The sequence below is a fragment of the Macrobrachium nipponense genome, chromosome 37 (assembly GCF_015104395.2).
Source record: "Macrobrachium nipponense isolate FS-2020 chromosome 37, ASM1510439v2, whole genome shotgun sequence".
Taxonomy (NCBI): domain Eukaryota; kingdom Metazoa; phylum Arthropoda; class Malacostraca; order Decapoda; family Palaemonidae; genus Macrobrachium; species Macrobrachium nipponense.
In genome coordinates, this window is record NC_061097.1 from 16,691,001 (window position 1) to 16,710,276 (window position 19,276).

At 37.4% G+C, this 19,276-nt stretch overlaps 1 protein-coding gene across 1 annotated transcript in view; it reads left to right on the forward strand.

Moving 5' to 3' along the window:
• The window catches only part of LOC135208930 (gastrin/cholecystokinin type B receptor-like), a 64,356-nt gene extending 51,339 nt beyond the window's left edge, over positions 1-13,017 (forward strand). The window contains exon 4 of the mRNA XM_064241494.1: positions 12,805-13,017. Within this exon, the coding sequence (XP_064097564.1) occupies positions 12,805-13,017 (213 nt within the window). The remainder of the gene's footprint in view (positions 1-12,804) is intronic.
• Positions 13,018-19,276: the final 6,259 nt, after the last annotated feature.

Sequence of the window (19,276 nt, forward strand, 5' to 3'; positions counted from 1 at the left end):
AAAATATATACCGATGGGTCCACGATTTCTAATTTTATTCTCAACTCTAGCTTCGTGACACCATACCGAAGATTTTGAAGTTGGCTTTGCTGCCGCTCGAGTCTTGACTCAACGTATCGTACTGCACTGGGATGTTGTCATTTCGTCTCCTACAGCCGATAAATAATACATCAAGGCGTTAACATTCTTTGAAAACGATGTTTAATTAAACTAATTTTGTCCTTTGATCAATAAAATAATTTGCATGATACATTTAGTGGGCCTAAATTGGACTTCTGATTTTCCCACATGATTAGCCGAGGTCTATACTCTCTCGGATACGTATAATATAATATATTATATATATATATATATATATATATATATATATATATATATATATATATATATAGATATATATATATATATATATATATATCTGCTTTATTTGACTATTCCCGTTATTCTTGTTTTATTAACCATTTTCGCCTTTCTTCTTATCCTTTTCATAATTGCTTAACATAATTAACTCAGACCTAGCTATTCAAAGTCCAAAAAGCAATCATAAAAAAATCAAACGAATATAATTCAGTCTTATTTTTTATCGAATTCCTTGCATATCATCCTGTTCCATTTGGACACGTTGGAAAGCTGTGGGAGTCAAAACTGACGAATACATTAAGAAAGGCTTACTTTCCGTAAAGCTTTCTTAGGTTGATCTTTCTGTAGCTATTCATTTCTTCTAAATAGAAATTAATTCAAATTAATTTCACATGTATACCTAGACCTACTACCATAAGCATATTATAAGTAGCTGAAAGGATAAGAAATATGAAAGGTGACGTTCTCGGTTAAGTCTATTTCATATGTGTTTTTTTTTTTTTTTTTTTTTTTTTTTTTTTTTTTTTTTTTTTTTTTTTTTTTCAAGAAAAACCTACTGCTTTAATAAAGGGTTTGCTCTTTGACGGCTACAGGGTGTAACACGAGTGTATGCACATATTTTGTGGAATGAAAGATAAAGTTTCTTTGAAGAGAGAATATTTTATAAACATGCATTTTAAGGCGTACGTTGTCGGTGCGGGCAATTTTAAAATAACCGTTATCATTAGTGATGCTTTCACGAGATGGAGTTCGTAGTGAGAAGTCGGATCTAGTCGCCTGAGATGTAGAAGAGAGCGGAGGTGGCGTATAGGAGTGATGGAAGGATTAGGCCGATGTTAATAAAGTATCTCCCAATAAAATGTATTCTTTAGGTTTTGAAGACAAAAATGCATGCATCATTGAAACCGTTTCCTTCCCTATCCGTGGTATTCACTGGCCACCGATAAAAAACAAAGCAAAAAGAGTAAGCCTAACTGAATCTCTCATCCATCAAAGATAAGTTTGCTTATTCATTAGACTTATTCATTAGACAACTATGAAAGATTTCAAGTGTAGATTTAAAAATCTCTTCCTCTCCATCTAAAGTATTCATCAGACACCAGTCATAAGCGTAGAGCTAGTTATGATGCCTGGTTCAGCAATGTCGTGAGAGGCACTAGAATTCAAAATTCACAAATGAATGTTGCTCAGCAACATTTACACTACTGTATTGTTTTGCTCTCTTGTGGGGCTTCCAGGTGTTCTATCTCTAGGCCCATGTTCTAAATTTTGCCGTTCTTTAAACAATTTGATTCATCTATGTATGATTCTCTCCGGTTTATTAGGCTTTCTTGATATCTCTCCAACAGGAACTTGCACCGAATGCAGTGCAATAATTCTCTCGCTCATCGAGGGATGTTTCTTAGACCGATAAATGATACATTGACATTAGATTCCCGTGCACATAACATCAAAAGCAATAGAGTGAGGTCGCCTGGTTCACACTGTTAGGATATCGGTTTTTTTTTCTTTTTGTTTTTAAATTTGATAGCATTTTGTGAGATTCCAATGTTTTCTGTAAAATTTAACAAATGGAATAGTTCAACTACCTTCAACTTAATATTGAAATAATAATTTAAGGACTATGTTTATGCGATACTACTAGTGATAGGTGTCTCCTATCTATTTGGTAATGTATATCTATGGTTGTGATATGACGTTTTTTATCACTTCGTTTCGTTCACCTCAATTTTGCTATATGGAAACTAGTTTTACACAATAACATAACATAATGTTCTAAAGATATCAGTGACTGTTTTTAACGTCATCACATATTTCTTCCATTTTTGAAAAGAAAAATCGAAATATAAGGCATGAATCGTGCGTCAGGCAGGTGAACGAAAAATTATGAAACTCTGCCAATAGTTTTTTGGCCGACAGTACATGTAGCTCAGTTTAAAGTTCTTATAGCATGAACTATAGAAGTTGTTAGGAAGTCCAGTGTAGGTTTTTCCGATACACGGATGTAGTAAATTCACTATTGTCTCTACTTACATTGATATCTAGAAAAGATAAAGCGTTGTTCTTTATCCAATGTAAAATTTATATTTTGATGTTGATTATTAATATGGTCAAGAAACATCCCAATATGCCATGGTTGCTTGAATAATACAAATGTGTCATCAACATATCGTCTATAACAGATAGGTTTACATATATCTGGACAGTTAGCTAAAAAGTTTTACTGCCTCTCCCAACTCCTTCCCGAGGGAGTGTACGCCCTTATAAACAAAGAATTTGTTACAGTGATACTTATCCAGCGCACTGTAGGTTCTTTGCAAATTCCCTCCAACAGTATCAGATTTCCCTGTCTTCGACTTCTCAAATTGTCATCCTGACATCTTAGCAGCAGCTACCAAAAGTACAAGGATACAAACATGCACCCCACACGCGCACACAACACACACACACACACACACACACATATATATATATATATATATATATATATATATATATATATATATATATGTGTGTGTGTGTGTGTGTGTGTGTGTGTAAATCCTTGTTACGTACACTGTGTTGTCTTTTACATTTAATTAAGCCACAAAAATACTTTAATACTGATTTCATCATCCCTAGGATATAACCTACACCCAAGAGGAATATAATTGATAAGTGCTTCGTCGCCAGTGGTGTTCCAACCGCTGCCTAGTTTCGGAACGATGCACAGTGACTTTGACCACTGAGCCAAGTCGAATCCCGCTGGTGATGAAGCACTTATCAATTCTAATTCATTTTGGGTGTAAATTATTTCCGAGGCATAGTGAAATGGATACTAAGCGATATATGGGATTTAATAATATTTGTGAAGATTATATATACATTATATATATATATATATATATATATATATATATATATATATATATATATATATATATATATATATATGTGTGTGTGTGTGTGTGTATGTATCTAATTCTTTTTTCAAAGGCAAACACTCATGTGTTTGCGCATTTGAGTGTTTAACTTCTAACAGAAATGGCTAAAGTAGTAGGAAGGGATGTTACACCCACAGCTAAAGTGGGCGAAGCAGGAAGCGAAAAGTCGTGCGATAAATGCTAAAAGAATAAAACTTTCCTTAAATCGGCGACCGAGCGAGGGACGGTCCGTCACAAAGCGAGATAAGTAGTTTATCGGTGCACTTCTGCTCTCATCGCGTTCTCCGCTGTGCTGTGTGAACATCGTTCATCTGGCAAGACCGAAAGTTTTTCACCGCTTCCGTAGAGAATTGAATGGGAAAATGTGATTTGACCGGCTGCCGGAAAATAATTACTCTCCTTTATTCCCTCTCCATAAGGAAAAGTAAAAGGTAAAATGAAGCACCTTACTGAAGGAAATGGTTTCCTTGAATCTCTCCCTTAGATAAACTTTTCAGAAGTTGCATAGATAAAACATAAGGAAACTTTTCAATAAAGGTGCCATACGGAATTTCAAGTGGTATTTTTGGGTCTGGATTTCAATATATGTATTTATATGTCGCGCGCACATTGAACATATAATATATATACACATAAATATATAAACATTAAGCTACAAATGTTCTTTAATACGTAATTCGCGCTACCTCGGAATTATTATGTTCTAATAATATATGTATGTTAACCGAAGGAGAATTTCATAGTTGATTATAAATTCGTCGACTAGGGAGCTCGAACCACAGAACCAAGAATTCAGGACGCACAGTGATGCGCTTACCCCCAAGGCTATCGCGAGAGGTATAAGTTAATGCCACCTCTCACCTACAAATCCCAGTCACGCTCGGGTAGGCGAGAGGTGGCATAACCTTACATCTCTGGTGATAGCCTTGTGGTTAGGCGTGTCACTGAATCTCCTGAAATATTGGTTCAGTGGTTCGAGCCCATGAGCCGACGAATTTCTTATCAACTATAAAATTCCCCTTTGGTTAACATTCATATACGAAAATATATTAATTCCGAGGTAAAATTAATGCCTACTATTCATTTATCTTTCTTTCATGGTTATTGCACATTCATGTACTTCAAACTCCCATACTGTTTTGATTTAGTCTTCACAAATACTTTCAGTATTATCCTAATTTCAGCTACCATTGATAATGGCAATGGGTCCATCAGTATCACAGAAGAATGTCTCAACAATCGCAGAACCAACACCATTATTTTTCAAATAATTGATCCATTAACTATGAGACAAGTCAGCTCACACATTTTATCAATTACTTTTTTTGTGGCCACTCATAACATCTACTGTCAAAATGTTTTAATCTAGAACTGAGTGACTCAGTAAAAATCTCATCTACGTTAAATTCGACATGGGAGTATTTCAGCTTTCCTCCCACAATTCTCTAAAAAGCTTTCTGCTGGTCTCTCCTGTATAAGATTTTTGTCCGGCTCATAACAGTTTCAAGCAACTATTTATTCATATTCCACTGTATTTTTTTATAGGGCAATCCTACATCCGTCTGTTGCCTGTCTATGAAAACACATTGATCACGAACCCCTAAAAACACCAGTCTTCTTCCATATTTCGTGACCCTCTTCTCGACCATATTCGATCAATTACTAACACGACTCTTCAGAGCTTTACATCAGACCCTTCTAAAATCTCTTATCTGTTTCAAACACTTTCACGAAGTACTGTTTTGCTGGCTAGTGTGTCATAGCAATAATAACAGAGTCACGATTAAGATGGTATTGGCATGTGTTGAGGATGGATGAGGAGGAGAGAGTGAAGAGGACTTGGGAGGAACCTGTTAGAGGAAGAAGGTCGAGAGGGAGACAGAGAATTAGATGGCGAGATAAAGTGAAGGAGAGGAGAGGTTTGGTGGAGGATGATGCCTTTGATAGAAGGCAGTGGAGAAGGCGCATCAGGCAACCAACCCATTAATGTAGGGATAATGGTGGGGAAACGGGTGTCATAGCAATAATATGTATAAGAAAGTTCTCACTTGAAAACACTAGTTATTTTATCTGTTTCTACCAAATAATGACCTATTTTATATATATATATATAATATATATATATATATATATATATATATATATATATATATATATATATATATATATATGTATATGTATATATATATATATATATATATATATATATATATATATATATATATATTTGTGTATATATATATTTACATACATATATATGTATAGTATATATTACATATAGGTATGCGTGTTCACAAATAGTAAGCCACTACTACCTCCTGAATATCAAATTTTCTACACATTACGAACAACACCTAAAGGTATTATAATTAAACTGCAACTGGGATGGCCGAAAGGTTTAAGTCCTACTTAATTCAGTATCAAACCCACAAACATGGGTTTGAATCCTGGCCAGGAGAGATCCAATCATCATATATAATTCCGTTCGGGTGTACGATATTCTCACTGCATAATGTATTTAATATTAAGACGGTATTTGTTGCTTAATAGTTTGAAGTACAAAAACAAACTTTCGTGTATATAAGTGATAAAACTATCATTCTTGTGTGTTGTGTGTGTGTGTGCGTGTCTTTAGTAAAACAACCAGGCGGAGTTGAGGAAAAAATTTAATCACATATTGCATATATTTCTACGAATTAATCTTAGGAAACTGAAAGCATCAACATATTATATTTCAATGAATCTTAAAGATCCAAGAGTTGTAGTTTGACAAAATGATGATATTACAATGGTCTCGCAACGCTGCGAGCTTCCTTTTGTTTTCTTGGTAATTGGATATTTTTTGTACTGAAAATCCTGATACACGAAATAGGAAATTAACAATGAAACTCGTTCACAGCGAGCTTTGAAAGTATGCTAACGATGAACGAGTCCAGTGCATTTTCCAGTGCGCTTTTATATTTCGGTAACTTATCTCTTCTGAAAAGTATTACAGCTATTAGATTATGATGATTTATTTCTTCTGATCCAACCATATGAAAAGTATTACGCTTATGGAAATTCTGTTCTCTATAAAAACTACGTACTTGTTCTCCATAAAAACTACTTGAGGTTAGACCACAATAATTTAGGGATTTCTCCAAACTCAAAATTTAATTTCGGTGATTTCGTACAAACACACTTCATTGCAAAGGCTGCCAAAGCACTAAAGAATCAAAGCTCTCTTTTTAAGTATTTCAGCAATGCTTAGAAAAATGATAAAAAAACTGTCTATGATCTGATAATGGTAGTTTGTCAAGCGCCCTCACTTTTTTCACAACTTTCCTGGAAGCTGAAGTTCGACTCGTATCAAAGTTTTTGTCTTCGGTTTACGAAACTGGAAAATGATAATTAGTGGTAATTTTAGGGAACTTTTAATAGGGTGAAGGACACGGCGACTGCTTACAACGTAATTCAAGGTTATTATATTTCGTGTTCAAAATATGCGCTCAAATAAAATACCACAATGGTAGTTTTCGCGAATGAGTAAACCTACATATCTCAAAATATTTGGGAAAGAATGTCTTTCTTGGATTCCGTAAAAAAAAGTACAATGTAGTATTCAATGATTTCGAGAGGTCTTGATTATACAGTATATTTGAAATTACTGGTCACACTTTACAGCTAAATGTAAACCTTTGAATGTAAAATCTTTCTCCCTATGTCTGTTAGTTCGGGTTCGGAAGTCCACAGCAGACCTCTTATTCACTTTAATACCTTACCTTTCACTTAGAGGCTGTTTACTGTGCTTGAGATAACGCAGGCCTCATTCTCCCCACCAGGATTCGAATCTGTTTTATAATGTCAAGATATCTAAAGCCATCACAACTCAGGGTACCCTTCGCCAATGAGTTAAGTGAAATTTATGAAACAAAAAAATTTTCCTCGTTTATAAGGTTTATCACAAATAAAATATCTTGCATATCATTTAGTATGAAGTGCTATCCAGGCCAAACTTGGGAATTTGTATTATTTACCAGATTTAATCAAATCCATTTGTTGTCTAGATTATTAAAATTATTGTTATTATATATTCACATGAGGTCATAAACTGCAGAGAAAGCTTCCATAGAAAGAATCTATAATAAAATCCGAGGGAATCTTGTTTGTCCTCAGTAAAATAGACATGACACAGTCACCCACCCCCTACAAACCGGTTAGTCCGCACCAGATGAGGCGGGGTAGGTAGAGGAACTGGAGGGTACGAGACCCATAACCGCTCCTCTTGCGAACCTGTTTGTCCACCCCGGGTGTAGGCAGGGTAGATGGGGATCGGGAGGGTAGGGAAGACATCAGTGCCGTGTTCCAGCGCACGTGGTGCACGCCAAGCTTGTATATAATAAAACGCAATATGTATCCATATATCAATTAATTAATTGTGTGTGTAACAAAGATACTTTATCGGTAAAATAACTTTCATGTTTAGAAACTGCCGTCGTTCGGCCTGTGCCTGCTTTCAGGGGTGAAACTTTTACCATAAACAACGAGTGAATAAAAAACAACAGCATATAAGAAAAGCATGCATAAACCTTAATGTAAGAAAAATGAGGAAAATTGCGCCTGGCGCTTCAAGAGTTTGAAACCATCTTTTCAACTTACTATCACCGACGTCGACAACAGAGCCAGGAGGTCCTCTTGCCACTATTCAGTTACTCCCACAAGGACATAAAAGGATCATTATTTTCACTTATTAAAGTAACTGCAATATGATGAACAAAACGGCATATTATGCGGTACCCGAATTTCTATTCTATTCGATTTTGGTGAATGAAATACAATGTTATTCGTATTATAGGTATATATAATATATTATATAATAATAAAATATATATATGTATATATATATGTATACATATATATATATATATATACATATATATATATATAATCATATATTATATATAGATATATATGTGTATATATACCTTACGAGATAGTTTCTCGTATTTTCATATTGGTAAACGTTAAGCCATAAGTGGAAGGCGAACTGGTAACACCTTGTCTGGTAACACATTCTCTCCTCTCTCTCTCTCTCTCTCTCAGACCCTGACAATAGTCCCCCCCCCCCTTCTCTCTCTCTCCCTCCCTCTCTCTCTCGACTCTGGCAACAGCCTTCCCTCTCTCTCTCTCTCTCTCTCGACTCTGGCAACAGCCTTCCCTCTCTCTCTCTCTCCATTTCATCAGGTCATCAAATTAGAGTCGGAACTACAAAAATAGACATTTATTCAAAGTAAAGTACTAATTGAATAACTCAGGTTCTTACAGGATAATTAATGGAATGATAACTCACAGTTCAAGTAACTCAGATAACCCCAGGTAAATAATAGTCTTAATCAGTAATAGTCAAACAACAATTATCTCTTCTCCAAAATATTATAGTTCCCTCCACACAGGACACAGTCTCCCCTCACTAGGACACTTAGTCCCCTCCACTAGATCCGCCTGTTTAAAAGACAGGAGGGACACACTAATGAACATACACAATTGTAAAGACAAAGTCAAAAGATTAAATGAAATAGAACAGCTTTACCAAAATATCAAAATATAGTTAAGCCACATCTTTGGCTAAAGCACAGTAACTCTTACCCATCTCCAGCCTGGAATCTTCAAGCACTTAATAAAGAAACATTGTATAGCTATCCCGGCATCTGCCTTTTCTCCCCATAACTGTCTCCATCGTTCTGGCTAATACCTGCCGTTATGAACGAAAGAGGCGCACACGTACAGACAAACTCACGCCCTTTGTCCACACCCTCATAACTGGTTGCAGCTAGTTTTCAAAGGCACCTTGGACAAGCTCTCATGGCACTGATATGCTTAGGTAAGAATCACACCATCCCAAAAAAGTCATCGGCATTCTCTAGGTCGTTGCTCGGACCACTCTGTCTCCAGGGAAGTTAAAAATGATGAGTCAGTACATTCCCCCTTTTTACATATATATATATATATATATATATATATATATATATATATATATATATATATATATAATATTAGTTGCAGTGGCCTGGGTTAAAGCAAAATTACTGAATTCAAAATTCTGAATTTCCAAAATCATTCCTTGTTTGCAACCTACTGTTTCCTGACTCATGGCACGCAGACTATGAACGGAAAGATAAGAATAGAACCTTTACAGAACACCCAGAATTACTTTCCAAGAATAAATGGAAATGTATTCTGTTCATAAATTAATATAATCTATAAAAGGGCAATCAGAAGGATTGCAATTTACAAGAGCTCTGTCTCGCTTCGTGGCACTCACGATATTAATTCTACTGTTCACAATAGCAAGTGAAAAGGTGCCATCAAGTCGAGAGCAAAATACACTAACCTACAGTATCATGTAGGTACAGGAAAATATGGATCGTGAACATAAGATCAGCAATACGCAATAACACTTTTCAAGTGGAGCACTGTAAGTGAGCGTGAGCGTCGCAGGCAATCAGGGATATGGCACCCCAATGTTGGCACTGGCAGAAATAGGGGCAGGCACATAATGGGGGAGCCTACATGAATCTGCAGAGCATTCGACAATGAAAACAATGATATTTGCAAAGGCAAAATTATACAGCGATTTGTAAGATTTCATTGTAAATCAAAAGTGATATTACGTTAAAATGCGTTGAGCATAACTCGATTCAAAAGTAGCAAAGTATGATCAATGATATCACTATTCACACTTGAAAACACTCACTGGGTCTCATAGGCAGACGGGAATTCCAGGAACGGGAATTCCAGGAATGGGAATCACAGGAGAAATCACAGCTGAAAATAGGAATGAGTGCTAGGAACAGGGGTGAAGGACCGACGGAACAAATGTTTGCTGTGTTATCTTAAATCAGTGGCATGACGGGCGTGGAGTTGTACAAGGGCGTCGGCCAAAGGACGTGGGTCACTCGCAGGACTTCACCAAAGGAAATCAAGAATCAAGTAGGTAGACGACTGTCCGGAGGACTCACAACCAGTGTCTTGATGCACAGTTGTGGTTACTTTAAAGTACTTGTCATTGTCAGCTTCAAGACGGTGGTTGAGGAGAGCGGTGGGCTGAGTGATCAGGTACAGGAACGCTTCTGGGTAGGCGTACTGCAGCGAGGCAATAGGCCTTCCGTTACTGGCAAGGTCGACATGCCAAGTACTACAGGTTAGGGCAAAGTGCGAAGACAAGTGCGAATTGATAGGCCTGAATAGGCCGTATATATACCAGAGTTTGGTAACTGGATCCTGCCCAAACTGGATATTGTTGTTCCGAAAACATAATCGAGTGTCCTCAGGAGGGGCGATTCGTCTCGGTCTTCCATCTCCAACGCTAATCTTCCATGGGAACCTGAAAGAACATTTTAACGCCAGCACAGAAGGTGTAGACATAAGAAGAACAATAGCAAAACACGTAGAGGCGGTAGTCATGCAGGCGTGAGTGAGGCGGAGTTGGGACCCAGGGTCCGATGACAATGGAACGGGACAAAGTCAGGTAAAAAGGGGGCCAAGGTCAGAGGTAAGCTAGGGAGACCTCCCGTGAGATGTGTGAATTTAAGGGACTTGGCAGGAAGTTCTCAATTTAATGGCTTTTACTAAATTACGTTGGGGACCATACTACAATGGAAAAAGGGGCGCAAGTCCCTGAAGTGTGAGTGACTTATCTCGGGATTTGACATCGGTCAGTAGCTAACCTTTATGGGGGGATGACGCCTCATAAATCATCCTACAAATATTAGGGAAGAGAAGGCCATTAGGAGATTTTCCATCTTCGTTTGGTGTAGGAATACAAAAGGAAACACCTGCTAAGTCAAAATACTCTCAAGGGGCTCTTAATCCATTTGCAATGCGGAAGTTTTTGACTGGATCCCCAATTTAAAAGGTCCTTATTCTACTTCTGCTCCTCTTCACAATTTGAATTTTACATTATCAGTTCAAACTTGTTTCCTCAAAACTACGTTTCGCTGAATAAAAGAAAAAAGGATCCAAAGCTGATACTCATAATATAATATATATATATATATATATATATATATATATATATATATATATATATATATATATATATATATATATAAGATAAAAATCGCTTGATGTTCTCAAACTGCATATATTTACATTTACATGTAAAATTACATTTCTGTAAAATTTAATAGCAGACACAATTATATTCAACAACCATCCAACTAGACTGGATTCTGATGTTGATTTTTTTTCCGATGAAATCAGTTGAAAATAATTTTCGTTTTTGGATATTTTCCAAATTAAACCAAATGTTTGAAAATTAGTTTTATCCTCAGCATTCATTTCCTTTTCTCTGTTAACCCAACAGAAACCTGATTTTTACTCCGTGGTTCTTTAAAATTTGTTTTTATTGAAACCATAGCTCAAAAATTAATTTTGTCCTGCAATGCCTTAATTTTTCATCAAGACCCCATCGCAAATAAATGATTCAGAGTCTGAGATTATCTTGACCTATCACCTAGGAATAGTTTCGACTCTGAGTTCCCTTCAAATTTCTCTTTAAGAAACCGAGTTCCCTTAAATTTCTCTTTAAGAAACCGAGTTCCCTTCAAATTTCTCTTCAAGAAACCGAGTTCCCTTCAAATTTCTCTTCAAGAAACCGAGTTCCATTCAAATTTCTCTTTAAGAAACCGAGTTCCCTCCAAATTTCTCTTTAAGAACCGAGTTTCCTTCAAATTCCTCTTTAAGAAACCAATGCTAAAAAAACGAGTTTTTTTTCTGAAGCTTCATTTATTTGAATGAATCTGTTCCTTAAACATTTTTCTTGAAGCTTTTTTGTTGGAAGAGTGATATTCATTCTGAAGTTCCTTTTAGTTTTTCTTCATGAAACTTTTACTAATTTTTTTTTTCAGATTTTTCTTATATTCAAAGGCCCTGTTTACTTATTTCTTATGAATCCATTTCCTAAGAATTATTATATTTATAAATACAATGCTTAAAATTGAACTTTGTGAGGCCTTTTTTTTCCCCTTTTTTTAATGGCGTAAGGATCCCCAACCTTTTTTTAAATTTTATTCTGAGTTACTTTCTCTCTATGAAAATAGTACTCACAAATTATTCTTATTCTGCAGTTCTTTTAACCACCCCTGGTCGTAGAAAGATCCCAAGGTATAATTTCTACTCAGTAACCATTGTTCGAACATTTTTTATTCTACAGTTCCTTTCACCGTCTCCATTACCACCTAGGAAACCCTAAATTGATTTCTATTCTGGCGCCCTACTTCAATTTTTCTCCCTTTTACCCTAGCTGAAAAATAATTAATGTTCTGAGGTTCCTCGCTATTCCTCACATGCCCACCCCCGCCCACCCACCCACCCTACCGAAAAAAAAAAAAAAAAATTTTTTATTTCCAAGTTCCTCAACTTTTTTCCCCCTCCATTAACCCCAGGTACAGAAATAGCTTTTCTAACCGGGGCTCCCAATTTTTGTCCTTCTTCACCCGCCATCCACAGAATCCAAATCCTATTCTTTCTCCCCTGGCAGGTCCACATGGAGGTCGGCGAGAGAGTGAAAGCCTTTTGGTGCGTGAGAGACTTCGATTCGCCCCTCGTGTGGCGAGTGTACGAGACCTACATGCTGGTGGTCGTGTTGGTGATGCCGACGATCATCATGGCCGGCGCCTACACGTCCATCAGCTGCGCCATCATCCACATGGTGGCACAGAGGAGAACTATCACGGGAAAAGGACAAATGTGAGTCGCTTGTTTGTAGATAACCTTCTTTGCATGTAGGTCTCTTTTACATCTTACCTGCTGGCTGCCTCTGCATATGATGGCAGCTGTCGCTCTTGCTCTCATTTCGTTTGCTTATTGTTATTTTGCTTCTTTATCTTCGTCCCTTCTGTTTTATCAGCCTCAACAAAAGGGGGTAATTATTTTTCATCCTTCCCTTCTCACCTTCTATCGAGATTTTTATGCTGTATACCATTCTGGAAAAATCCAGAAACGTCTCCCTATATTTAATCACTTTTCATTCCCTTTGGAAAAAGAAGGGCATTACCCTTTGATATGACTTACGAGTATTTACACAAACTAACTCCTGCTTTGCATTCCTTCTTGAATCAAAGAAATATTATTAAAAGAAATATTAATAATAAAAGAAAAACAAAATTTACTAGGGTTTGGGTTAATGGTGGATTTACCGAGCTAAACGACAGCTAATTATGATTTGCTTCAAGAGTTGCTGTCTTAATTCGTTACTGTAAATTGAAATTTGTCGAAATCTCTCTGACGCCATTACACTTTTCACCTAGTGTTGCGTTCGGAAATACAAACAAGCGCTGCTATTCTCCACAATTTGTAAACTTTCCAATAAACCACCCAAAAAATCATGAACTTGTATAGCGAGCTTTTGATAACGCCAATTGGTTTATTTGTTTGTTTGTTTGAGTGGTATTTTTACGTTGCATGGGACCAGTATTTATTAAGCAACGGGACCAACGGCTTTACGTGACTTCCGAACCACGTCGAGAGTGAACTTCTATCACCAGAAATACATATCTCTAACACCTCAGCGGAATGGCCGAGAATCTAACTCGCGGCCACCGAGGAGGCAGGCCAAAACCATACCGATCACGCCACTAAGGCGCTATAACGCCAATTGGTCCCTAAAAGTTTAAATACTTGTACTATAGAATATGCATGTAGATTAGTGAAATTTATGAACGAGGAGCAAAAATTAAGTACTGATAATATAAGAAATATAAAATAATCCAAATAAATTCATAAATTACAGAAACATAACTATAAAGGTGAGCATTTCACCCTCTCTCAAGATTCACAAGAAACAAATGCATTCTACTTGTTATTATCATCATTCAATGCTATTTTCACTATTGCAAGCATTGCAATACTATAACAAGTAAATTATGCACAGAAGAAAGCAATCGAGTTTTCTGTACAGCGTATAATGCTGTATGAAACTCGCCATGGCCTATGAAACTTTCAACTGCGACCCATGAAACTCATTCACGACCAGGTGGTAGCCTGTGTTGTCGGAACCTATAGCGGTGGCAGATGTACGATCATGGCTAATTTGAACCATAAATAAAAAACTACTAAGGCTAAAGGGTTGCAATTTGGTATGTTTGATGATTTCAGGGTGGATGAGGCTGGCTAGTACAGTTGGTAGCGTGCTGGTCTTCTACTCTCTGGGCCAGCGTACGACTGTCTACTGTAGTAGATTCACATCAGCCGTGCATTTGATGTCTAGGCCCGTCCCTTACGACGCTCCTGATTGGCTGTTGATAAGCCAATGACAGGGCTGGAAACTCTCATCTCTCTCGAGAGTTCACATAGGCAGGATGTATGTTCCAGCCCACTGATTGGCTTATCAACAGCCAATCAGGAGCGTCGTAAGGGAAGGGCCTAGACATCAAATGCACTGATGTGAATCCACTATAGTAGTTACTGTCATGAATGACGTCATTGTAGGGGGTTGGGGTTACCCGGCTGACGACCGCCCGAGAGCAATGGCCTGGTGGAGGACTGAAACAACCAACTTCAATTTTAACTTTTATACCAATTAACAGTCCTCTAGCCTCAGTAGTTTTTAAGACCTGAGGGCGGACAGAAAAAGTATGCACAGACAGACAAACAGATATCTAAATAGTTTTCTTTCACAGAAATCTTTAAAGTTGAAGTAAGATAACAGAGTCTAGAGCAAGTCCTTCCCCCACGGACGTTACGTGTCGTCCTCAAGACTGGCCAAGGGCACTTTCAAGCTGTATATCCATATAGGGACCAGTGGCGAGGAAGGCTAGTCTCAGCTGGGCAAAAGCAAGTCTGAACGTAGTTTACCACAAGTAAAACTTTCGTTGTTTCACATAAAGACAAAAAGACATATAGACACATACTGCAATTTACTGTTAACATTAAATCTAAATTAAAAACAATACGATACTGGTTCGCCAGGTTTCATGTAATAATATGACAACAATAATATAATGGATGACCCGCTTTCGATGGCAACAAATCGCCAAAACTAAATTGTTGCATGAATAACTAATTCCTTGGGAGTGCGTCGCAAAGTGAATGTGTTCATCCGGATTCACCAAAATCGTTTTAAATGACAAAATGCACAACCTGGCTGCAAGTTACTGGCCTCTTCATTTTGGTCCCCCTGTGTATATCAAAACTGAAATAGCAAGCACTGTCATACTGGTGTACACATATCTCTTCCTTAATCACAAAATCTGTTAAGCTGTCACTGGAATACTGCCGCTCTTTCGCAGATCCAATTCTAGATTCGCTTTAATAAATGGAAATAGAAACAATTTCAATCATTTTTATGGATCGGTTCCTCTTTTTATCGGAGGAGAGGAGACGGGAGGTTGGAAAAGAGGGTGAACTGTCACTTGTTATCTTACGTTCGACGTTGATGTCGAACTAAGGCGAAAGAAGACTTTGGCAGAAGAAGTGTGTATGAGCACTTGCGCTCGCGCGCCCACACAAAAACACACACACACACACACACATATATGTGTGTATGTGAGAGATGCAGTCACGATTCAGTAGTAAAAATAATATTGTGACATTGAACGCTTTGCTTTTTTAGCAGTATATAAATATAAATATAAAGGTGTATTAATAAATGAATATATATACGTACATATTTATATACATACATACATACATACATATATATATGCATACATATATATATATATAATATATATATATATATATATATATGTGTGTGTGTGTGTGTGTGATGTGTGTGTGTGTATGTGTTCTTCATACACTTCAACCAAACTTGGTATACATACTACTTCCCATCTGGGAATGAACACTGTGGGGTTGGTTAAACATCACTGGCGCTGGTGGGTTTGGGAAAGGGGAAAATGTGAAAATTACAGAAAGCGTCAGATATTAGTGTCTAATAGCGTCTAATCCCTAGTTTTCAAGGTCGCTGAAAAGGATAGTGACACTCTCGAGGCCCTTAAGTCCATGTTCAGCCCCAACAGTAAGGAAGAGGGTGAGAAGTGGGTGGGAACGGGGTGGCATGTAAAAAAAAAATCGAAAACGACAGATGTTATTGTGTAATCCACAGTTTTCTATGCCGGTGAGGTGAACAGTGACACTCCTGAAGTTCTTGTAATGATGGTTTTTTATTGTGGGTATCCACAAAGTGCTGATGAATGGCTCCTTGGTTTCTGTGAGCCTGCATGCGACGTTTGAGTGTAGTGGTTGTGTGTCCGATATAGCATTTTTACTGACATTGCTCGTCAGCACAGACAAACTTGTACACTATATCAGATTCAACCTCTTTCTCCGTCGATGGGGCCGTACTATTTTTCATTATCAATGAGGCCGTAAGGTTTGGTTTGCAGTAAATTCTTGCTGTTATTTTGTTATATGGCGCTAGGGGGGTGGTTCCTCTTCGCAGTATACCAAGGATGGCTTTCCTTTCATCTTGGTATACTGCGAAGAGGAACCACAGCATATTTTTATATTTGACGAAAGCAATGGAAGACGAGAATAATTTGTATTTTCTTTTTTATAGGATTATCATTTTTACTGCCATTTGTGGGAACTCATTCCCACGAAGGTTAAAAGTCCAAGCGCTGGGGCACACACACTAACACGCACACGAGATAAAACCCCGATAAGAATACCTCTTTAATACTTTTCACTTAAGCATTACTGAGTTCGCGACAAGTGATCGCTGCAGGATTCACAAGGTAGCTTTAAATTCAACAAATACAGTGCCTTGAGAATAACCTGGGCATTCTGAATTAAGTAAAGCAGTCCTTCCGGAATCCCATGGATATTTTGCAATTCAGCAAAAGGCAGAGTTCTTTAAGGATCCCCTGAATATATTTCTTTCACCCAAAATATGTTTTTCCTTTGTCATTCTTCATTCACGAGAAAGACATCCGTCAGGATTACTTTAGGTATTTTTGAGTTAACAAAATGCACACTTACTGAGCATGGTAGCTTTTTTTTAAAGCTGTTCTCCATGGTATTCAAGAAGCAACTCTGAATTCATTCTACATATCCTCATTTTTTTTTTTCATTTAGAGTTCACCATCAGCAGTATCGTACGGATTCCATGGAGATAACTGAACTCACTACAACAGTTTCCCATGGCACTTAAAAGAAAAAATATTCTTTTTTTGGAACTCCTCGCAATTTCTGAATTGATCGGAAGATATTCCCCTGAGGTTAAATGCAATTTTCGCTTACTCGGGGAGTACCCTACAAACAGCTTACTTCTTGTTGTTGGGGGGGAGGGGGGGAGTGGTAAGAAAGGTCGAGGAAAGACCCTATAAAGGTCCTAAAAAGGTGTTTTGTACCGAGTTAAAGGTACAGGAATTTTAGGATAGGATATTTATGATTTATTTATTAGAATGAAAACGTAAAAAATGAATAATGTGCATGTTAAACAATGCAGAAATTATTTCTAATTAATTACAGCGTATTTATTTTAATCTTCGTTGGTGAAACAAGGCCTACGTATATGACCATAGATTTTAGCATGTCTTAATTTACGTTAAAAGTTAGGAATAAATGTTTACAACTTATGAGTGAGGGGAAACTCTTGCACACATTTCGAGTAAGCTGGAGGTCGTATCACGCCTTGTTCTAATTCACTACAATTGGTCACTCGGGATTCATTGAAATTTTTCTATTTACCGAAAGCGTTCAGTCAGAGACCAAATCTGCATTTTTCAATTCCTCGAAAAACTATTCTTTAGGGAATCCAAGAGTACTTTTAATTCACATACAGTAGTATTTCTGCGGTAATCTGATCATTTAAATGACAACGACAGAACCAGCAACATTCAAAGTGCCCTTGAACAACTGGCTCATAATCGCGAAGACTGAAAGTTAAGGGACTCAGTGGGACAACCATTATGTTGACACTTCTTGATTGGACTGCGAGTGAAAGATGCTGTGAGGTGCTCGTTTCGAGTCTCACATCCGGAGGGTGCAAGGCTTTAGATCCGGGAGTTAATGAGATGACCGAGATCAAACGCACATGTGATCTAATTATTACTCCTGTCTTGCTGATTCTGTCATTATGACTATTGGTTCATTGTAATATGCATCCCAGAACTGAGAGACACTGGGTTTATTCCACTCTCAAGAGGGGTTCAAATGATAAAACAATATTACTGCATCATCCTTTACTTCATCCTCTTGTAAGGTAGGGAAAAAAAGGATTTGTTTGTTTGTTTGTTTGTATGTATGGCGTTCTTACGCTGCATGGAACCAGTGGTTATTCAGCAACGGGACCAACGGCTTTACGTGACTTCCGAACCACGTCGAGAGTGAACTTCCATCACCAGAAATACACATCTCTCACCCTTCAGTGGAATGCTCGAGAATTGAACTCGCGGCCAAAGAGGTGGCACGCCAACACCATACCCATCACGCCACAGATGCGCTTCTTTATTTGAGAGAGGAATATTGGGGCGAAAATTGGGGTGGGGGAGGGGGACGGCATAGAGACGAACCTAAGAATGTTAGTGCCGTCTACAGTAGGCCACGCAAGGCACAAAACGGCGGTAACTCAGATAAAGTTAATCGTAAATGTCAAAATTGCTCTAGTTTGCCCTAGTATATAAGTTCATTGACACGCTCATAGGGACTATTCCATTAAGACTTTGTTTACAGATCCCTCTGAAAACTTACTGGCTTTTCAGGATCATTATAACTCATTGACGGTTGCAATATACAGTAAAGCCGGCTCGTCGTTGTAAGGTAACGACGCTCAGCATCTTATTCAGATATTTCCAATAAGGAAAATAGTTTATATAACCGGAGAGTTACAGCAACTTCGAGAGGTATTCAAAAAGTTAAGAAAGTACCAAACGACGAAACTTTTGTCATTATCAGATCTCATTTCTTTTCAGCAAAGAAAAAACTTTATAAATGGTCAATGCTTCAGTTCCCCGATAACTCCCTTTAAAAGATCAGTCATTCTTCATAATCTGATTAGAAAAAAAAGG